A 23,598-nucleotide genomic window follows, 5' to 3' on the forward strand; every position below is an offset into this window, starting at 1 on the left:
CATCTAAAACGTGAAGTTGCTGTTTCGCTCATCCAGCACCCAAAACCCTTTGGAGACACTGCAGCCAGCCTGGACTTTCAAATTTCTCCCATCAGGCCATCCATCACAGGTGAGGGCATAGAAAAGCCACAAGGCTCCCCTAAGAGAGGCCTTCAGAAATCCAGAAATAAAGAGATTTTTCTTTTTTTCTTTTTAAATCTCCAAATGAATCAGAGGCTAACTCCAGGTCCATCATGCAGACATTGATTCATTCCATGTGTGTGTTTATTTTTCTACCAACATTCCTCTTGCATCAAGTGGCCTCAAGGCCTAGACGTGTGCCTCTGAATAGCCGCTCCCTGGAGGGTTCTCAAGAATGGGTGGAGCCCTGACTTCATTCCTCGATTTCCCAATCTGGAAAATGGAGCCAAAAGCACCAACTCTCTCTATGCATTAGTAAATTTAGGTACCTACGTTTCATTTGTCCACTTTGAATTTGAAAATGCACATGGAAACGATGGGAACTATGTTTTTGGCTTCTGCTCTATTACACAGCCCAGTGATATATATTTATAGATATACTGGATGTTTTTCTTTCTTAGCCTGAGAATAATGAGGAACCCAAAAGAGCACACTGCGCAGAAGGGCGCACCAAGAATCAAAGCCTCTGATGAGAATGTTAGCAAATCTTCTCTCCAAACAGATTCTAAGTTGGTAGGACTTTGTAATTAGAAGGATCTAAGTTTAAATTTGTGACTTGAGAGTTCTTGGGGAAATTATTGCAGCCTTTCTGAGACTCAATTTCTTATCTTCATAATGGGGGTTAAGACACCAACCTTGGTACAAACTCTCATGTACGAAAAAAGCTACAAGGAGATATAATACAACACAGGGCATATAGCCAATATTTTATAATAACTATAAATGGACTATGACCTTGAAAAATTGTGAATCACTATGTTGCACACCTATAACTTATACAATATTGTACATCAACTATACTTCAATAAAAACAATTTTTTAAATAAAATTTTAAAATATTGGAAAAAATAAAACACCGACTTCATAGGGTTGTTTAAAGAATGTGATTATTTGTGGGAAGCACTCTGCAAAGTGCCTGGCACACAGTAGGTACTCTAGAACTATTAGTTTCATTTCTCTCATGCCTCCAAACTGAAGCGCAGATAGGTACAGAGGCCAAAAACAAGCACCCAGCAGTTCTGGAGAATGTTTGATTTCCATTAGGAGGTAAGGAAGGTGTAAGATTGAACTCTTGATCTGATGTGAAATCAAGGATGCATTTCCTGTACACACACACCGTTCACCCTTGGAGAGTTCCTAGGTATTCAGCATCGCCACTCTGTATCATATCTCCCAGTAATTTAAGAACACTCCTTATATCACGGATGCCTCCAGAGTTTTCTGTAAACATGAGCTCATTAACGCTCCCACTCCCTCCAAGCAAAGGCAGCTCACTCACCAGGAACGCCCTTCTTCCAGAAGAATACGGAGCTGGCGGAGGTGACAGGTGACGCAGAGACGTGGCTAGGGTCTGGCAGCTCTAAGTGAATCATGTATCCTGATTCTCATGCCGGGCAGCAGAAGGTAAAGGATGAGCACCTATCTGGGTGGACCTGTCTGGCTACCAACACGGAAGATGCTCCAACCAGGAAAAGGGAAGGCCAAGCACACTGCAGGCCTGACCAAAACGACTCAGAAGTGGAGGCCTGAGCCCCATTTTGAAGAGGTGACACTTGGCAGCCACAGTAAGATTTGCTTTACAAGACTAAATGTTCCTGACAAGACTAAAGTTAGTGCCCACATTCAAAAATGCCAAACTTAAACCTATTCTCCATTCTGGCTGCAATCAGGTGTACCAAGCTCTACACCCAGCCCCACCTTCTCTTCCCCAATAATCCAAAAGCCCCCGAGGGCACTGCTGGCCATTCAGAATTAAACTCACTCCCAAGGAAACAGCCACATGCCAAGGGGCCACTTCTCCGTGTAACAACCTGTCATTTGGCTTTGAAACGCTCTTGCTTCCAGAATGACCAAAACAGGGGGAAGAAGGCTTATTTTTATTGCTAAGGAACAACACATTGTATTAGGGGGATAATCTAATATAACTTCACTAGACTCCAAGTGTATGCACCCGGTGCCGTAGCAAATGCCCCAAATGGAAACTCACAGGGGAAAACATCGCTCACCGAAAACGTAATTCTTGTACACCTCTCAGGCACAGTTCTTTCCCACAGCATGCAGCATGAGATGCAAAGTTTTCTGGGTTTTGTTTTACTTTTTATCCTGAGGTGCTCCTCTGCCTACCTGAAGTTCCTGCTCGTCATTAAAGTGGACCTCATTTGCTAAAAAGGGTAAACTGAGGCTCAGAAGACCAAAGCAATGAGCATATATTTCAATATAAGGAAACGGGGGTTGGACAGGAATTCTTTTCAAAACTCTTTAGATTAAAAAACAAACAAAAAATGCATTTCTCAAAGTCCAAAGTCAGCCTACCCCAGAGGAAAACTGCGTCTTTGTCTAGAAACCTGTGGGGTAACTCACCTTTTTCTACTTCTTGAGAAAGAACTAACCTACCATCCTACTTAAAGTTTGGCCAGCGGTTTGGCATCATGGAAAGCTGTGCAAATTTTCCAGATCCCATATGATAGAGATTTGTGCAACCCACTTGAAGCTCAATCATCAGCCCACTGTATACAGGGGACCGACTAACTATACACAGAAAATATGCAGGGAACTCAATCTCTAGCAAAAGAGCAGAGGATGCCTCGTTAATACTTCTACCTCAGGCTAATGTTTAGTAGCCATAGTAGTAATGTGAACGCACTATGTATTCATCCAATCAAGGAAATATTTAAAATGTGTGTGGCTGAATGGAAATGTCAAGGGGTTTGGAGAATTCCAGCTTCCTGTTCTAACTCTGCCACTTACTTACCAAGTTACCTTGGGAAAGGAACTTGGCATCACAAGTGGGCATCAGTTTCCCTACCTGTAACATATTTGTGACTCAAGGGACTGTGAAGCTAAAAGGGGGAGTAAGTCCCATGTCAAACTGCGAAATGCTACCAGATCACAACCAAGTAATAAGTGAAGTGGTAAACAATAGGCACAAACAGACCTTAGTATTTCCCCAAAGTCAACAAATATCCAAATAGTTCTGAGAAGAGTGAGCTCTGGAGTGACCTGCAGCTGGGCTTGAATCTAAACTCCGCTCACCCGCTGTGTGGCCTTGGGCACATTGTTTAACCTCATGGTTTCTTCATCTGAGAGATGAGAAGAACACTTAGTTAGCTATCAGGGATAGGGGTAAAAGAATGAGGTTCTTGGCACGTTAATAAGCTGGCATCCAATAACTAACAGAAAAGAAAAAAACAAGAAAAAGGTAAAAACGAGCTGAGAGATGCCTACACAATTACGGATAGATCAACGCTGCCCTCTTATCAGTGGCAGTTTTTCTTGTTTTTCCCCCAAATTGGCACGCCGATCTTAGGTCCCTGCTCCTGAAAGAAAAGGGCAACTGTGTCAGACCTTTCTCAAAACGTAGCAATAACATCCAGAACCTGATTTTCAGATAACAACTGTGTGCAGGCGCCGTGCCTCCACTGCTGTAAATGCAGCCTTTGAAAGGCCGGCAGCCTGTGCTCACCACACCCCAGCACACACTCACAGCAGCTTCCTGGACCCGGGGAGACCAAAGCAGGTGGGATCTCCTGGCAGCCAGCACCTCCGGGAGGGCCAGACCCCATTCCCGAGCGCCCAGCAGCCAGGGGCCCAGCCCCTGCCTTGGTACACACAAGAGGCACGGGCCTCACCAGGGTGGCTTTGAGCAGAATGCGTTCCTGCTGCAGGAGGGGCCTTTTCTGCCCAGAGCAGCGCCCTGACGAGGAGTAGCCGAGATGAAACAGGTCTGGCTCAGACCACACGCTCGGCCCGGAGGATGCAGCTGGGGCTGCTGGCTGCTTCACCTACCAGACCCCCAGCCTACATCTCCTTCCTCCAGAGCAGACCCCCCGCGCTGGAGCTCCTTTCCGCTGCAACCGTAGCAAAGGCTGATGGAAAAAGGAAGCTGTTTCATGGAGAGGGACCAAGAGGAAGGTATGACGCCTGGTCCAGCGTCACCCCAGGGACAATGTGTTTCTCCAAACGTAGGCAAGGCCTGTGACAATTCCTAATGCCTCTCCCCATGAAAGGTAATCTTCACAAATGCATTCAAAATCCTCCCAATGATGGAACTGTGATGAACAGAATATGGGGACCAGGAGAAAAATACCCCCATTCTGCCTACCTCTTGAATGACATTCCATGCCCTCTCTAAGCCTTCATTATTTTAAATGCTATCTAGATTCATACACTATCAGCGCTAAGAGAAACCTTACAGGTCATCTTCTCCAGTGAGTTTATTTAACGATGAAGAGCTGGAGGTTCAGAAAAAAGAAATGACTTGCCCAAGGTCACACAGACAAAGAGTTGCAAAGCCATGGCTAGAATCCAGGACTCCTGGGTCTCCAGGCAATGATGGGTTCCCCAGAGTAGACACTCAGCTTAGCTTATACACAAAATGTACTCCTACTAGGCTGATAGACCTCCCCTTATTAGTCCTGAATCCTCACTGCATTCCACACATTTAATTAGTATTTCAATGATATGAGACAACCAATGCATAATGTATAGAATTAAAAAAAAAACCTAGGCAGGGAATCTCAAGATAGACAGGAAAAAGAAAAATAAATACTAGAAGTATAGAAGTCAACACATGGAAACTCTTCCACTGAAAATGCCCTGTAGTGGAGTTTCTGAAGGGTATTTGAAAATCAAACTCAACCACACACTCTCATGAATGATAAGTAACGACAGTGATCATCCCAGCAGAAAACTCTAATTGCGCAAAAATATCATTAATTGAGAGTAGGTATAGTACCCGGCACATAGGAGGGGTTTCTAAATATATACTTCAAAAAACCATGTATCTACAAACACTCACCAGATTAGGAACCCCCTGGCCTAACCTAGATTCTTATTTTCCATTTGTACCTTGAAAATATGTACCTGATTGATTTGTCATCTTCTCTGAGGTTTAACGCTTATTCTGATAAACTGATATAGAGGTTTTAACAACTAACAGTATGACTGGGAGGTAAAGTAATGCTACCAAAAGAAAAAACAAATCACCTCTCTCATAAGCCTTTTCAGTAACACTGCTCTGTCCTTAAAATCTCCCTACTTTCAAAGGCAAAATTCATCCTGAGATGCAAAACGCTCTCACATAGGTCCTGGTCTCACACTTCCAACTCTCTTCCCTTTCTACAATCAAGGTGTTTTTCTTCATATTTATGTAAGCCTTTCTTTCACTCCAAACTTGCAGCATTCTCCCCACGCTGTTCTCTCTATCTAAAATATTCCTCTGTTTTTAACCACATCTTCCAAATTTTTCTGAAATACCCATGGTCTCCCTGAAGCTGACCCAGGAAATTATTCTAACCTAGAACTGTTGGGAGAAAGCGCCCAACAGACACAGAAAATAGAATCATTGATCCCCATGTACTTCCACAAGTTCAAATGATGCTCCTCCTGCACTGTTACCCATGAAAGCACCTAGAGCACAAGGATTATTCCATCTGGGTTGCCCTGACCTGCCATACAGCCGTGCAAGATGTAAAGTATTCAGAAATGATTACAGAGACAAAGAGTGGAAACAGATTACCCACCTGGCCACTTGGACTAGAATTCTTACCCAAGTGCAATGTTTGGTCCATATGGGGGTTTTTCCAAAAGTCTATGAAATATCACTTAAATTCTTTGATCTTTTTTTCACTATCTCCTTTCATTCTTTCATTAGTCCTTTCATACTTTCTAACTCTTCTCCTGTCACCTCTCTTCTTTTTTTCTCTTCTTTTTTAGCCAAACGGGATGTTGCGGTTGAATCCACTATTCCATTCCCTTCCTCCCGCCCTAAAAAACTGAGGGCTTGCTGTTTTACTTTTCTTTTTGTTTTTACCCATTTTAACAGTACAAAAAAAAATTTTTTTTGGCCCCTTTTGATCCCAATGTAAAACTTCTCATCTTGGATAAACATTAAAACAAAACAAAGGAAAAATGTCATTGTCTTCACGTGTGTAATGATGGCATTTCCCTCGACTCAAAAGTTCATTTTCACACACACATACCCTACACGCAGAGTTTACAGTTCCTCTGCAGAACTTTGCAAAGCAAAAATCGACAGCTTAGCATAGCTCCTCAAAGCTACCGAGAGGTTTCAAATGCTTAAAGTGAACTCATTTGAGGTTGATTTTTAGTTGTTTCCCAGGTGCTGAGAAATATTATATTATGTGTCAAAAAACACATTTACAAATATAACTCATGCTTGGGGGAAACCACACTGAACTTGAATTTCTTCAGACTCTTAATTTGGTCCTTTTAGCTTACTCTGGATGGCCTAAGTAGATATCATAAAGAATATTATTGTCCCAAATCAGTGTCTAAGTAGTGTGCACCCCATTTCCAGGGACAGTCCTAGTCTATCTCTCATTGTGGTGTCATTATTAACAGCACCCATTACACTCTCAAAAGTGTCCCAGTTTGGATGGGAAATCACAAGCACACACCATCAAGATCTGAAATCCAGTACCCTAAAACTTTCCAATGCTACACTGGGTCTTAAAGCACCATCTGGGTCAGTATCTTACAATTCTGAGACCGAACGAAATGCTACAGAAAAAGGACAATGGGGAAAAGGTGATGGGGCAGTAAGAAGCCACCTTCCCAGTGCCCAGTGACAGGCCTGCCCCCAAGCAGCAGAAACTGGAAAGCACCTGAGAAATATGAAGAAGTTGGCCAAATAATCAATAAATATTTATGGCTCAAACAGCACTATTTTGAGTGTTTCTGTCAGCATGGCTCCCCGCCAGCGATACTGGATCTGCTGTAACCTACGCTACAGACCAATTTCCTTCTGGGCGTGTATAGAGACTATAAACTACCCAAGTGAAAGAAAAAGGTAACGTAGATAGGCACAGAGCTTCAAGAAAAGTAGCCAAATAGCCTGTTTCTGCAAATGTGAAAAACACCTACTGAAGTTCTGGAGAAAGAGCTCTTCAACCCAACTGAAAAAAAAAAAAGCAAACTGGAGCTGTAGATACCTGACAAGGAAAAATGATAGATTTGGGGACTGTCTTCACATTCCTAACTCAGAGTTAAGAAGAGCTTAACAGCTGGAAGCAAAGGGTGGACCTAGAATACTGGGAACAGGGAGGCAAATCCTATCGGAGACTCTGTCTGAGCAGGGGGGTGGGGTCCCCACTTCATTCGGGAGCACCCAGATAAAAACATGAGGACTGTGTTGTGAATATCCAAATTCCTCTCTGGGATGACCGTGGGACCCAAGGGTATCAACTGTTTGGAAAAAATGCTCCCCATAAGGTAGTGACAGAGGAACCAAGACCTCACCCGTGGACAAGTCGCCAGGGAGTCTGTTGGTTTCCCACTGAGCTGTGGGCCAGCGGGGTGGGGGTGGGGGTGGGTTGGCGTGGGCAGGTCTGCAGGTAGCACCCTGGGGCTCAACTTCCCTCCTTGTGCCAGAAGAGCTACACACTATGTGCCCTGACCCATGGCATGGGCTTGAAAACCCTACATTTTAGGCAGGGAAAAAGATAAAACTTATTTGCTGTGCAGACAATAAAGGCAGGTACCTCTGGCCTCCTTGCAGGAAGGAAAATTAAATTACATCTGTACTAAGAAAACAAACTGCTGCTGATCTGTGTCTCTCGTCGCCCAGATTGTGAGTGAGATACATGCAGAGCTGTGTCCGCGACGAAAGAGGTAAATCAGGCCGAATGGGGAGGCTCTGGGAAGGATGTGACCTTGGAAGTGAACACAATTACGTCCTCACCTGTGAGAGAACGAACTACATCTGGAAGACATTGGAAAAGCAAGAAGCCTGGTTCTCTGCTTGGTGATCTCAGGCAAGCGTCGTCGCTGGAACCCTCAAGCATCTTCTTAAAGCAACACACCTCGACTGCCAGCCCTGGAGGGAGCTCATGGGACAGGCCCTAACCCCAAGCTCAGAGGAGTCGTGCAGGGCTGCAGGGGTCCCCTGCACCCCTCAACCCCCAAAGCACCAACCACCAGTGCCTCCTCGTTGCCCCTCTTTTGATTCCCTGAGTTTCTGTGAATAAGACGGTGCTTTACATTAGGTATAAAATGCTCGCAACACTCATCAGTTTATAAATTTCTATCAGTGCGGCCTAGAGCAAATTATGCATCTCTCAGAATATCCTCTTCCTCATCTGAACAATGGATGTACTAATTTGTGCCCGTACCCCAGAGTTAGTGGTGTGAAGTGGGAAAGAACCTGGCACGTGATGCAGGTTCGGTACGTGTTTCAGAAATATCCCTACAGCTTGGGAACGGCAGGAATCTACCTTCACTGCAAGCTCAGGGAATGCCACCACAGCCATGGGTGATTCATTCCGCAAACCAGGGACGGCTGTAATTATACTGTCGCTGTCGCCATTGTAGAGTTATCTGTGCTCTTTGCAATAGGGAGCCTCGCTTTCCTGAAAAAATCCTGACCTACACTAACCAGCTCTCGGTTTTGCAGAGATTTTGATGGAGCCCAGAGCAAGCTGGGCTCTGGGAGGTTGACCGCGGGCTGGTTTGTCTCCTAGGGGGAGGTGATCCCCCTACAGGGTGGTCTGGTCTCTTTAAGAAAGAAAAAAAGTTACACAGACAAAAAAACAGCAATACAAACCAACCAAAAATGCCAGGAATGCGAGCTCTGCCAAACAAATAAATAAATAAGATGGGAGATACTTTATAATAACTGGACATGATGCATTTCCCAACCCTGCATAACTGAAGAACTCTACATTTCCATCAACCCTGCAAATGTTCCCCGGCCCCTAGTCTTGGTGGCCTTCTGGCTCTGAGGCAGCACTGACAAGCTCCATCACCCGCAGTAACTGACGGATCCCTGAGCCTGTAACTGACAGCCGGGCCCCGGAGATGCCCTGACACTCTGAGAGCTACCTGGCTCGCTGTTTGCTGCTGGGGCACAGAATGGAGTGTGAGATCTCAGTGAGGCAGGTGAAAAGGTTCTCTTTAACTTTACTCTTCTTTCCCTCTCAAATAAGCGATTAGGGGAGGTGCATAGGCAGCTGTAGCCCCTATAAAACACTTCAAGGGCCCCTAAAAATTCTACAGCCGTCGTCATTTTGTGTTGTTATTGTGGATCAGCAGTTTTAAGATTTGCACACAGTAATAGATTTAATTCTCACATCAACCCTATGACGTAGAAGGATTATCGCACTCATTTTACAGATGCAGGAGCTGGAGCACAGAGAGAGATGAAGTAATTCGTCCAAAGTCACACAGCTAGTAAGTGGCAGAACTGAGATTCAAACCCAGACAGGCTGGCTACAGAGTCCCTGCTCGGAAATGCTGGGCTCATCGTCACTAATGGCGCGTGGTCCGTGGGGGTGTGGAAGCACAGTGAACAGGTGATCCTAAGAGCCCGGCAGTTCTGCCCTTCTTTCTGGTCCATACAGATGAAGATACAAAGACTGACCAAAGGCACTGGGAGAGGGACGGAGGTTCTTCCTATCTCTAAGGGCAGTACAGGTCCCCGAGGGATGGACATCCTTTCCTAGGGTAGGAGGGGGGGCTGATCCTTTTTCATTCTTGTAAAAGTGCAAACAAACAGAATTAGAATTCCTGATCTTCCCTGGGCATTATGCTCACCTCACCAAGAAAGTGGAGTGGGAAAGAAGAGGAGAAATTAAGCGGCTGGGGAAGGTATTTGCTTTGGCACCCAGCCTCCACCCCTTCTCAGCAAACTCCACACCAGGAGGGAACTCCATGGACACTCTATGGCTTTGCTTGGTTTAACCTATTTAAGCTCTGAGAACCTGGCAATCATGTATTACAATCAAAATGATATATCCAACTTTACACCTACAAGGAAAATTCAATGCCAATGTTATTTCCAAGTATATGGTAATTTGGCACGTAAAGCTGTCAAAACTCCTGGTGAGGTCTCAATCCAGAATCAAAGTGAATAAAGGTTCTTGATAAGGTCCTAGCCACTGAGACTGGCAAACGACCCAGGCTCCTGCTGGGACACCCACCTCCCTCTTGCCTCTCTCCAGCCCTCATATATGAGGGAAGTGGGGGAGGGAGAAATCCTGGTTTAATTATTTAAACCAGGTAAGTTCCCAAAATAGTTGTCTCCACACATAAGAAACTAAACAACCCAAAGAATCATTCTGACAAATACTTGTCACAGCTGCAGACACAAAGCCACGCTATGAGAAGTTAAACTTTAAAAATGTCCTGTATGGTCTGATGGGCAAAGCAAATCCCCACTTTGCCAGTGTCTTTTCCCATCAACAAAAGCAAGCAGCCCTGGCCGATGCTTCCTGCATCCTTGCACCTGCAAGTTCAAGTCTCAACTGAAGTTTCTCTGCTAAGCTTTACAGAGGTAACTTGCAGTATTACTCAAGGCAACTGTACACTGAGATGGTAGAAACGGGGATGCATCTTACTTGAGCTGCTGGCTCACTAGACATTCTTAGGTAAATAACTTACCTTCTCTGTGCCTCCATTTCCCTTCCTGGGGTATGGGAATAATATTCACGTATATGCTACTAAACCTCCAGAAAAAAATGATCTCAGACTTAGTTGATAGCGCCAGAAATCAAATCTCGTTACAATGAATGGCAGAAGACTGCCTAATTTCTTTGATCAGTTGAAATTTTCTTGTATTGAAGGTTGCTGACAAAATATTTTTGCAAAAGAAGGGCACTGTAAATTTGCTTATTATAATGGGTATGACTGCAGCAGTAGGCCTCACTGTCCCCATTTTACAGACGGGAAAGCTAAGAATAGTTACTTGCTCAGGATTTATTTTTATCAATAATCAACAGAACAGTACCATATACTTAAAACCTCTAATGTTTACTAAATTACTCCCCCAAAATGCTTCCGCTGTTTACTGTGATCTAAAACATGTGTTGCTAGGGGCTCTTTTTCCTTCCCAGCATGCCAAATCCATTGTAGGCTCGTAGACTGACATATTGACACCATTTCCCAGACGACCAAATCTGTCTCTTCCCCATAAACACACATATAAACAAGCCATACTTAAGGAAAGGACCTATTGGTTGAGATCTATCTTTGCTGGGAACTATCCTTTCACTTCCTCTATAAATGGTCTGAATCAATTGTGACTAACAGAATTTATTCTGGCTGCCTTGAACTCCCCAAAACCACCATCACAGCAGCATCATTTCTGAACTGTAGCTCTATGTACCCGAAATGTCTCCGAGGTGCCAGTTCATCTCAGCATCCTTGTGACAACAAACAGCCTTAGTCTTCCTGCACCTCCCAGGGAGCAACCCTGGGCTTGAGTGTTAGGGGGTCTAAGAGGAGAAGACACCAGCCACTACCATGTCTTTATTAAGATTTCTGCAGGATCTCCAAATGACAAAACGTCAGCTTGGCTTGTTTGAAAGTTTAAGCAGATTCAGAAAGGGTTAAAATAAGCAACTAATTATGGCGGAGGCAAAGAAGTCTTAAACATGGGGAGCCGCTGAACTTACTGATAATCCAATACAACAGAGAAGCACATTACTGCGATTAATTTTTTTCCAAAAAGCACCACCTTCTCCCTACATGTTTCTATATACCTTTACCTCCAAAATAACGAATCTCTTAAGGATAGCTGGCAGTTCCCTATCCTATAAGAAAGCATCTTTTCTTCTCCAATTGCATTTATTCCAGAAATTCTGGAGCTCCAGCGTCCATTAAACTGCTTAGCACCAAAAACTGTGTCTAAGACAAAATGAAATTTCTGTCCTACCCCTTTCCTTTTCAAATCCTACAAATCCAAGAGTTGGATAACACACCAGTCAAAGACCCAAAGTCACGTTTGGTGTTGGGAGGTTCTCCCTCTTCTAACAGATCTTTGGTACCAAGGGACAAATTTACGGCAGATTAGAAAGATGGATAAAGTGAGTAACCTGCATGAACAGAATCGGGATGTTTCCTGCAGTTAAGATGATCATTTCAGCTCAGCTCCCATCTCCCTATCCTCAACCCAGAAAAGAGAAGCTAGATAGCAAAGGGACATGTGACAGGGGAGCTCAGGAAGGCAAGACATTTGAAAATGTGCATGAAGGCCAGCCAGTTAGACACCGTTTGGGCTCTTACTACCCAAGGCCCTCCATCCGGCTCCAGTTCTGGGGCATGACTGCAGGGTCAGGGGATGATGTCCTCGGCGGCAGTGTCCACCCCCCTAACGTTAAGGAATAAGGCCAGAGGGTTCCCGCTCATTTGGAAAAATAAAAAAGCAGGAATGGGAGTGCTGGCCATTCTAAAAGCTTTTTCCCATTACTCACAAAAACACAGCTGTGAAAATAAATACCACCCCCCAAACAAGGGTCTCGGGCCACCAACGTCCTCTTCTTCCTCTCTACCTCTCTCCAGCTGCCACCAGCATCGCCTGCTCAGGCAGAAGCTCTGGCAGAAACGCACCACTGCCTGTAAGGGAAGAGCGAAGGGGGTAGAAGCGGAGGGGACCCCGGCCTCTGGCCGAGAGCTGGAGTGGGGGCTTCGGCAGTCACCACTCACCCGGGGATGGGAAAAGCTCCAGATCCACTTTTTCCGTCTTGATGATTGTGAGAGTCGGTTTGAGATCGACGGCCGCCTTCATGGTGCCAGGAGTGGGGGGACAGACGGGACTAGAGCAAGTTTGCTGTTATTCTTGTTGTTTCTCTTTTTAATGGGGATAAGTAACAAGGGACAGGGGACGGGGGTCGGACCTTCTTCCCTAAAATCTCAAATTCCCGCTGACTTTCCCCGGCGCCCAGAAGGTGAGCGGCCGGAACTCTCTCCCGGGTAGTTGGCACTTTGCGGGAAAGTGCGCGCGCCGGGTGCCCGCCTCGCCTGCGCCCCGCCGGCTACCTCCTAGTCCTGGCCCGGCTCCCTCCTCTCCGCGGGCAGCCGCCTGCGCTCGCCCTCACCCTCGCTCTCCGGAGCCGACTCCCTCCCTCGCCCGCGCGCTCTCCCCTCCTCTTTGGGGCGTTACTCGAGGCGCCGAGCCCTGGCCGCGGGTCTGCGCGCCCGGCCCCCTCCCCCAGGGTCTCCGCGGGGGGGCCGGGAGGGACGAGGGGCGGGGCGGCGAGGGGCGGGCACGGCCGGGGGCGGGGCCCTGGACCCGCGGCCAATCGCCGGCGGCGGTCCAAACCGAAAGGAAGGCTGGGCGGAGCTCGGCGTCCGCCGCGCCCTCTGCCCCCCGGGCACTGCAGCCGGGCCGCAGAGAAACCGCACGCGGAGCCAGCGGGTGCCCAGGCCGCTCCGGCCCTTCGGGAAAGTCCGTCAGATTCTCCACGCATTCTTGAGGACTTGGTCACCCGCTCCCGCCCCGTCCCGGGAGCGGCATAGTTCTCCAAGTGCGTGTCTATCATTCATTCACAAAGACTGACACACAGGACGTGAGGCAGCGACTGGAGGGGCCTGCGTGCGAGCAAGCGCAGGGGGCTCCGAGCCAGTGTCCTCAAAGGGCTCTGGGAATATTGGACTCCAGCCGATTATGAGTCAGGGATCGGCACTGGAGTGCTGCAGGAGCCTTCGAATTTTCAAGGGCCAACAAGTGTCATCGTTAAGAAATTAGTTAAAAATGACCTGCCCTTGATAAGGATGGAGCCCAAGGCGGCCTTCTGGAGACCCAAAACAAAGGCCCAACGTCGTCTTTATTACTGGGAGAGTCAGGAACAGGGCCCCCAAACTAGCATCCACTCCTGGGCTTCCTTAAGCTTCCAGTTTCCCTACAGCAGTGGTTGGGTGGCAGGGAGAACTATTATTCCGTTCCTCTAATTATGTCACCATTGGCCAAAAGTTTTGTCTTTCCTTTCACAGATTCTCCTCTACTAGATAAAACTGACAACCCTCCAAGCACCACCATCAAAAATGGGATGCACAAGCTCCGTGGTTTCGAATTTCTGGAGTACGTCATTCGTAGCCATGACAGAATCCCAGTACACAGACCCCTTTTCCACTTGGGAAGCCCAGACACTTCAGACACCATAACATGATCCTGCATAATTAATGGTTTGCCACTGGCATACTAGTTATCATAAATGGAGAGAGTTGGTCTGAATTAATAAATCAAGCATTAGACATAGAGGTGCAACCCTAGGCACATACGTATAGCTGGAGCCAGGCACTGATAGCTATCTCTGATGAACTAAAAGATTAAACATAAATCTTTCTGGGGCTTCCCTGGTGGCGCAGTGGTTAAGAATCGCCTGCCAATGCAGGGGACACGGGTTCGAGCCCTGGTCCGGGAAGATCCCACATGCTGCTGAGCAACTAAGCCCGTGCGGCACAACTACTGAGCCTGCGCTCTACAGCCCGCGAGCCACGACTACTGAGCCCGCGTGCCACAACTACCAAAGCCCACACGCCTAGAGTCCGTGCTCCGCAACAAGGGAAGCCATCGCAATGAGAAGCCCGTGCACCGCGATGAAGAGTAGCCCCTGCTCGCCACAACCAGAGAAAAGCCCGCGCGCAGCAACGAAGACCCAATGCAGCCAAAAATAAAATAAATAAAAATTTTTTTAAAACATAAATCTTTCTGAACAACCTCAGAGAAAGCTATTTTTAATACTGTTTCCTGATTTCTAAGCAAATGTTCAGCTCCCACCACTTGGCTGTAACTGTAACCTCAAGCTCTGATAAGTTTTAACACACCTGCTTACCTTCATCTAATTCCAGTTCTGTCCCCTTGAAGTATTAGTAACTTACAGGTTTCCCACAGCCAAGGAGGGGAGGAGCCAAGAATAGGAGATAAATCTCAAATCTCAGGCTCCTGGTTCAAACTGCAGATTATGCTAGTCTTCCAGTGACCAGAGGGAAGTATTTGTATGTGATAATCCTAATTGTCGAAGGAATGTTGTCATCCAGCTGTGTTTCCAAAAGGTATCAGAAAACAGTGCTGGCCCCCAGATGACAAGAACAGACCCGTCTGATCCTGGGAAAAGCTGAGGGAAACAACGCATGAATGAATTGTGCATTTACACATTCAAATGAGCAGCAAAGGAAAGGATCTTGAACCAATCCTGCCTTACCCGCTGTGAATACATCAGCAAAAGAACTGTGCAAATCAGGAGTTGCTTTGCGGAGTTTTGTTTTATTGATGTTATGTTAAGGAGATGCTGGTATTTTTTTTTTAATCCAGGTGTGACTGCTCTATTTCAAACGCAGCTTCCTCAGAGCAAGTCCTGTCTCTCTCCCTCAGTCGGTTTCTCAGCTTTCTTTCCCAGGCTAGCCTAAACACGGCTGCTACCTCCCTCACCCCCAAACTAGACACTAAAAGAGCCCGCCATGATGAATCCGAAAAACACTGTCCACTTCAGCAATGGGGGAATTTATTCCTTCAGTTCTTCAAGGATGACAGCTCAACTTGTCAATCATCCTTTCTAACCCCGTCCTGAAGCACAGAAGTTTGACTGTGCAAATCAGGGAGTGGGGTTTGGAAGATAGCCAGAGGCCACCACAGACTTCCAAGAAAGTTACTCCTGCAGGAGGCCAATTGTGAGTATTGATGTTATCAGAAGTTATGCATCTAACCTCGGATCTGGTGGAAACAAGGAGCACTTAATATGGACAAGTGAAAGTATTTTTACATATTTGGGATATTAATGATCTGATCAGGCCTGCAATGATCCCACTTGATTAATCTGATCAATTTTGATCAACTCAATTTTTATTCTTTCTAGGACACAAGTAGATTTTTCTAAATGTTTCTGTGAACTTTAGATGATATTTCTATCTTACCGTATCCTAAAAAACAGTGCCTTGCCTGGTGCCTGACACACTGCAGATGCTCAATCAATATGTGTTGAAGAGTGAGCTATCACCTTCCTGGTCACTAGGGGCTCTTACTTTGCCACCATGGCTTTCCAATTCAAAGGTTAAGTGAGTTTGATATGCTAGCGCTTGTGAAAATGAGCTAAACAATGTCAGCCACTCTGCCTCTAGGTCTGGCCTTGGCCGACCAGAAGCTCTGTTCCCCAGCACTCCTGTCCACTGGGTTTCATTTGCGCCTCAGTTTCCCCACTAACAAGACAAGATCAGAGGAGCTTTGCCTTCCATCCCCTTGGGCAAGTTGTTTCAAGACTATATCTAATTTTTAAGGCACTCAAGAAAACTCAACCAAGGGACAACTTTTTGTTTTTGCCGGTAATGCAGCAGTCTGCTCCTCCGGTACTTGGGAGAAACCAGAATTGTATTTTCAAATATTCCCAAAACTTGGGAATCACACCCAGCAAGGGCTGAAATTCCTTAAACTAGAAGCCTCATGTCAAAGGGGTTAAAATAAAGCCAGCAGGAGTTGAGGGACAGGGGTGTGACGTTAGACGTTAATGACATCAAGAAAACAGTCACATTTTTTATAAGAATTCCCTCAAAAACATAGAGTATGTAAAAAACATAAACTTTCCCTTTTATGCTCCTCTCTCAACTCCCGCTCCAACCTCAATAAAAAAGAAATATAAAAATACACCTAATTATAAACAATCCTGAAAGACAGACTCTCCTCCTCCAGAAGCGTGCTAGAAGAAGTTACTTTTCTATTTCCCACATCTTGACCGTCCACAAACTGAAGAATCTCTGAGTTTTGAGCTAAACTATGCTTTATTAGAGGTAGGTGCAAAAACACTCAGACCACTAACGGCTGATCCAGAGCAAGTTTATGACTCACAGATGTTCATTTACTGGCTTAAATGTAAGATTGAAAAGAAAAGAAAAAAAAAAAAAGTCCTCGATTAACAACCTGCCCGTTTTGCATTTGTGGTTGTTTTTCTCTGAGAAAAAAAGCAGCAGTCCCCCGTCACACACAGAAACAGGCTCCTAAAGCTTAGCTCTAAAGCAAGTGGCTTCTGTGTGATAAGTTGAGTCACTGAAAAGCACCCTGGGGGGAGAAAGATGCCTGGGGCTTAGATATCTACCTAAGTTATGGAGCTGCCATAAAATGGAAAATTGGAGAAAATGAAAAGAACTCTCTTAATTAAACTCTGATGCCAAAAGGCCTTAGGGTCAGTTCAGGAACCCAAGTGGGGGATCGGAGCTGCTGTCGCCCACTGCAGGCTGGCTCTGTGACCTCACCAAAGCCACTTAACCTTTTTGTGTCACAACCTCATCTCTGTTTCAGGGAATAAAATCACCCCTGGCTCTCCCGACCGTGTAATACAGACTCATTAACTATTGTTTAGAAGGTACAATAAACAATGAGCCATAAGTAAGGAGGGAAGCCAGGGAGGAGAGGGAGGGTGGGCGGGGAGAGGGGAGGACCGGGGCCCGTTTGCCCTGGGAAAGTTCTCCAGGATAAAACCAAGATGAACGTAAGTAACGTAGGCTCTGGCATAAGGCTCAGATTCAAATTCCAGCTCTACCCACTAGGCAGCTGAATTACTACGCAGAAGTCATTTAAACAATCCTGAACCTCAGTCCCTCTCTGCTTAAAGTAGGGTCCTTTGGAGGATTAAATGAGATAGTGCATGGAAAGCATTTAGCAGTGTCTAGGTCAGAAGACGAGCTCAAAGTTAAATCACTGTTACTGCTATTAAGAGTCAGTAGACCATAGGCTGTAGGAGGAACCACATAAAAATCTTCTGCATGGTCAGCCCCTTTCCAGAGTAACATGGACCCCCTATTCACCTGAACTGTCTTATGGAGAGGTAAGGAGAACGATCATATCTAATTGAAAAAAATCTCTCCAAGCCCCTCCCCTCAGTTCCTGATTTGGGAACCTGCCCAGCTTCGGCCTCAGTTGAGAAACTCCAGCACTACCTGGTTAGGAGAGAAAACTGCAGACTTGTATTTAAGAGTCACCGAAAAGTCTTATTTCAAATTCAGAAGGAAGATCACGTTCGTGGTGACAAAACCTTAGGTCTTGGCTTTGTCACATGTTACAGTGAGATGGAGATTCTTAGAGTTAGTCAAGGTCAGCCCTCTTATTTCCAGAGGAAAACAATGACTGTGAGAGAGTAAGTCATTCTGCCCGAGGCCACACAGCCTGAAAAAGACAGTGTCAGTTCTAGAATGGGATCCCCTGATCCTCTCTCCGGGCATCTCCTTGGGTTTACAGACACCACACTGCAGGGGAAGTCACTGCAGTTCAGCTTGGTCTGTTCCCAGACACTCTTGAGAAAGGAAGCAGGATACAGTGCACACAGGAACAGATAGATGATCAGCCTCAATTTCTAGAAATCTAACAGTCTCCTCTGCACTGGACGTGTTGTCTTTGGGCAAGCACGCTGCAGGGTAACCACACTAGCATTCCCTGTGGGTGACAGCTTGGCATGGGCTGTGAGGAGAGAAAGGGTCTGGGCTGGCTCTATTGCTGTCTGCAGTTTCTTTAGACTGTAATTATGAACCATTCAGCTGCATCTGCAGCTCCAGCAATGTGGGACGGATGGGCCTCGTCCACAGACCAAGCGACATTTGAAAATCCACCAGTTCAGACGGCACGTATTCCTCTTGAAGCAGCTCAGGCTCTGCCCACACAGAAGGAGGTGAGGGGCTGCCGATCGAGGCTGCAGGGTACGGAGGCTCCCTCCACACCATGGTCAGCTGGCTTCCTTGAAGCGAACGGAGCACATTTCCCAGGATTTTTTGCTCCCTCCTGGGCCTGGGTCGTGCAGAATGCAGGCTACCCTGGAGCCTCCGGGATCATGTAGTATGAATTCCAATGTAAGTTGTCCTAAATTGGCCTCTGGAGGAGGTAGAGGGACGATGGCATTAGCACAAATGGCAGGAGACCCAATATTCTTTAATAACAGGGTGGAAGCAGAGAACCAGGCTCCTGGCAGGGAGCTCCGAACCCCAGGAGGACAGGATCCCGGCTCCTTCCCCACATGGCAGGTGGTTTCTTCTGGTGGAAGGCTAAGGCCTTCCTCTGATCTTACCCTGCTTTTCTCTTGGGTTACAAAGACAACACCAGATTTCAAAACAGATGTTCTTTGCAGTTGTGGTCTAAATCTTAAGAGAATTTTATTGTGGAATCTTCCCCTTTCTTTTCCCCCTTTCATTTTGAAATGCCAAGCCCATTGCCCCAAAGGAGTGGCATTTACCACCCTAGAGATGAAGGAGCGGGGATGGGGTGGAGAGTTTCTCCATCCAGTTCTAGATGCTGGAAGTTAGGCAGAGGAAGCAGACTGTACTAGAAGAATAGCTCTAAGAGAAAAAGGAAAGATAGTACAGGAGGAAGCAGTAGAGGGGAACTTTGCTGAGAACAGTGGAAGGATGGGTGGTGAGGGGGAACACGACAAGGCAGAGTCACCAGGGATTCTATGTCCTTGTCATTCTGGGACTTAAATCTCCAAGATTCCAAAATGAAACTGAGGCCTGGGCATGGATCCAGTACCTTCACAGAGTCGATTTCTTTGACTTGCGTGGCCAACAGTCAAGGGATGACAGTCAAACAAGTCAATAGGAGGTCCTCAAGCTGGAAGAGTTGCAAAGGATTCAGAGCAGAATGGAAGTGAAAGGAGGTGACCACAGAAGATGCAAGGGAAGGTCAAGCTGAAGATCTACACCAAACACAGAGGGTATTTCTCAGTATTTCCCCAACATGGACATTTTCTGTATGCAAAGAATTTTCTTCCCCACACCCACAAGGTGCCCCTTTCTGCCCAACAGCCCAAGCACACCCCAAGGGAGTATTTGAATAAGCACGTCCGCCTCCTACACTCCCTCAAGGCAGTGATTAGTTTCTGTCATCACCTCCAGTGCTCAGCTCAGAACAGTATGAACTCAATAAATTATGCTGTTTATTTACTTAATGAACAGATAACTTCCTAAAATTCCAAATACAGATCTTGAACTCAAATATCAGTCTTTTTTTTTTGGTGTAATGTGAGACTCAAAGTTGCCCAAAGTTTAAGACTAAAGAGATAACCGGGTGACTCTTTTCCAACTGGAAAGGTCTTTACAAAGTTTTACTCTGCTGTTCTTATCACCTGCCTCTCATGCCCTTAAAGGAAAATGTTGTTAAGGTCATCGTATTCATTTTGTTTTTCAGCTGAGTGTATACAGGTATAGCTGTTTGTGGAAAATGGCATTTGGCTTTACCACCAAGCAAACCAGTCATTTTGTCATCAGTCTGAACTTTTATGCATCATATTGTCAGAAGAAGGCTTCAGGAATTTCTGAACTTTAACTTGAATCTTTTATTTCACTGATTATCATAAAGGGAAGGTGTAGCATAGCTATATCCATTGTTCGTAAGATAAGAGAATACATGAAATGAACCCAATTTTCTCCATCTTTGTGAGAAAGAATAGTTAGACACTTTATAGGGAGTCCAGTGCCTGTTACAAATCCCCTCCACCTTCTCAAATTTACTATAACTTGTCAGGTCCCCAGAAGCAATGCATTTTGTTTTTAATTGTTTGGACATGCTATAGGCATCCTCTCCAGTGAGAAAGGGGATATGTTGAGAGATGATGGGAAAGGGGAGGGGAGGGAAAGTCAAATGAGCTGCTACTACCTAGCAGGGGGCAAAAGACACTCAAGGAAGGCCTAACCTCTCTGGCTGGCTGGACCATAGCAGATGACACCTCCCTGCACTTAATTTGTTATATCTGCTGATGCATAATGGAAATGTTGCAAGGGAAACGCAGGCTGATTTTAAACCATGGAAACCAAGGAAGTAATGTGTTTGGTTAGGGTCCACCATTGCCACTAAGCTGTGAAGAGAATTAGAGACACACATCATTTTACGTCACTTTCTCTGAGCTAGTTACACATAATCGACCCAAGAAAAAATGAAATGTGAGAACACACTGAGAACATCTTACTAGCCAAGAAAATTAACATACTTTGAAGCTGTCATCTACAAATATCTCACTCAGACATCTACCCCTCCCTGGCCTTCAGAATCCTCCAGCGCACAACATCACTGCCTCATAATGAATTTATACGAATTCTCCGTTTGTTGATGCTAAATCTAGTAACAGAGGAAGTGGGATGCAGAGCACTTTTTAAAGTCCTTTGCTGTTTCTAATCTCTTTTTGTATGTGTACTGTCCCGAAAACAAATGTGCACAGAATCTAAGTTTCATAAATATGCAGGAACATAAATCCATAAAAACAACTCTAGGGCGTCCTGAGTAATTATTCATATTTAGAATGTACTGAGCCCCAAATATGCCACTGATAGAACAACAACAGTTGAAAAACAATCTCAAGAAGGGATATGTCAACTTCTCCGGGATTACAGCTCCCATTTAATTCTCTGTTCTCCAGGGCCAAAGAGATGAAGCCGTCTTTAATTTACAAGAAGACAGCTGGGCTCACTAGGCACATTGCATCACCCCTTATGAAGGTGTCGGAATGTAGCGGATGGTGGAAGAGACCCCAGCTCACATCTCATCTATCTGGATTGGCTCCTGTACAACGAAAACCTTTCTCCCTTCACACTGGTGAAGAGGAGAGAAGCAAATCCAGCATATGTGACGTGCAAGAAGGCGCCATGTAATCAGTCGGGCCGGGGAAGTCCTTTCAAGCCTTGAGGGCTCGAGATGATGGGCAATGATAGGTAAGGTGGAGAAGGAAGAAAACAGAGAAGTTATTTCTTAATGGAAATGTATTTCATCAGATTGATCAGAAACATGTGTTTTCCCCAGACAGGGAGACCATCTTGAAAGACTTCATCACACAAAGGCCTTGGGTGGAAGGAAGCACCACCAGGGACCCACTAGGGAGGGGAGGGGAGGGGAGGGGAGGGGAGGAGAGGAGGAAGGAGGAAGGTCCAGCTGCTTGGGGAGCTGGCAGCAGAGTGTGGGAGGGCTAACGGCAAGGGGCTCTCTTGTGGCAGGTTCCCAGGAGAGGTCCCTTTCCAGGAATTAAAAATTCTAAATAATGTTCAGAATTTTGAAAAATCAAAAAGATCATGGACTTTTCTTTCAGGGAACTCCACAACCTTGAAAGAGACCAGATGGTTGGCAACCACCATTCCAGATCCAGGAAAGGCCCAGCATCCACATAGACTCCCCATTTTTATTGAGCTAACATTTTCTCTCCCGGAGAGTATTTTTTTAATTGAATGGAATGGAACTGAGGTGTGGAGATAAGGAGACAATTCCAAATAAATGTCCCTGCTTCCAAGGAGCCCATTTTTTTGCCAGATCAACTATCAGGCTTTGGTTTCCTAACTACAAGGAATGCCCTTAAACTCTAAAAGAACTGAGGAGGCAGTGGGGTAGAGCGGTTAAGAGCACAAGCTTTGGCCGGAGGTGGACAAGAGTTTGAGTCAGCTTGGCCCCTCTCCAGCTGTCGGTCCCTTGGCCTCAGAAAGCCTCAGTTTCTTCATCTGTAAAATGGAGCTGATCATAGTGCCCAGCTCACAGAGCTGATCTGAGGATGGAATGAATTTGTGCCACGTCATTTGCACTATGTCTAACGCAGAATGAGCACGCGACACCGCTTCGCCGCTATTAATAATTTAAAAAATCGGAATCGTGACTTTGGATATGGTGACCATAAAATTCTCATGGAAGTTAATCCAAGCTGTGGTAGATAGTGTTCTCACCAAGAGATGAGGACGTGGTGGTCCCATGAAAGTCATGACATAATAATAAAGAGAGTTTTAAGTCTGAGTATGTAAATTACACAGATCCGGACACCAGGCCCCTTGGATGAAAGGGAGTTGATACCCATTCTATAGACATGAAATATGGTTATGGAAGTTCTAAACATATGGTCACAGCTACATCACACACTAGCAGGGCAGAGAGGAAGATACACCCTCTAGGACTCCTTCCAATACTGGGTTCTCCCCACTCTGGGTTGTATGTTTGATACCCATTCAATGATTTCATACAAACTGAGCAAAATAAGATCCCAAGCAAACGGCCTCACCATTTGGCTTCCGAGCCGATCACTAACTTAGCAGAATCTTACACACACTGTCCAGTACTTACCTTGTATCTTGCTGCCTGAAGCGTTCCCCAAACTAGCACCTCACTGCGCCCCATCCACACACCACTGCAGTCACTTCACAGAAGTCTTTTCTTACGTTATCCCCTCTGTTTCTGACAGCTAGAAGTTTCCTAACAACTTAACTTGGGCTGTAAACCTGAACGTCTAACCATCTCTAATTGTGCTGTACCCATGCCTTTTTAGCTACAGGATTCTGGGCCCATGTAGCAGCCCCTCTCTGAGCTTGGATTTGCCTCCTGGCCTTCAGATGAAGTGTTTTACTTGCTGTGTCACTACCTGTGCCGACCAGTTGAACCCTAAGGGAAGATGGCCCACCCTGCCCCTCAGCAACACAGATTTTGCTCTTCAGGGGCATCCGCTACATAATTCATACTATGGCATCGCCAATGCCTGGCATCTGGCCATGAAGACTGACAGCATGGAACGCACAGACTCTCCTTGCGAGTTGCCTGCTCCATTTGGCAAGATGAATGCCATATCACTGGGAAAGTGGACTTAATTGGATTTCTGAAAGTGTTTAGTTAAGTCACCCCACCTCAGCTCCAAGTTGATTAAAGGATGGCTTTGCCCTTTCCAACAAACATAGCAAATAAGTGATGGGGAA

The 23,598-nt window shown here is 45.9% G+C and overlaps 1 protein-coding gene across 2 annotated transcripts in view; it reads right to left on the reverse strand.

Moving 5' to 3' along the window:
• Positions 1-23,598, reverse strand: part of ETS1 (ETS proto-oncogene 1, transcription factor) — a 114,046-nt gene that overhangs the window by 53,082 nt on the left and 37,366 nt on the right. The window contains exon 1 of one of the 2 annotated variants that reach the window (XM_060160757.1): positions 12,622-13,042. The exons of the other annotated variant lie outside the window; for it this stretch is intronic. Within the exon in view, the coding sequence (XP_060016740.1) occupies positions 12,622-12,703 (82 nt within the window). The 5' untranslated portion in view covers positions 12,704-13,042. Of the gene's footprint in view, positions 1-12,621; positions 13,043-23,598 lie in introns of those variants that run through there. 2 annotated transcript variants of the gene reach the window in all.

The sequence above is a fragment of the Lagenorhynchus albirostris genome, chromosome 9, assembly GCF_949774975.1.
Source record: "Lagenorhynchus albirostris chromosome 9, mLagAlb1.1, whole genome shotgun sequence".
In the NCBI taxonomy this organism is placed as follows: Eukaryota; Metazoa; Chordata; class Mammalia; order Artiodactyla; family Delphinidae; genus Lagenorhynchus; species Lagenorhynchus albirostris.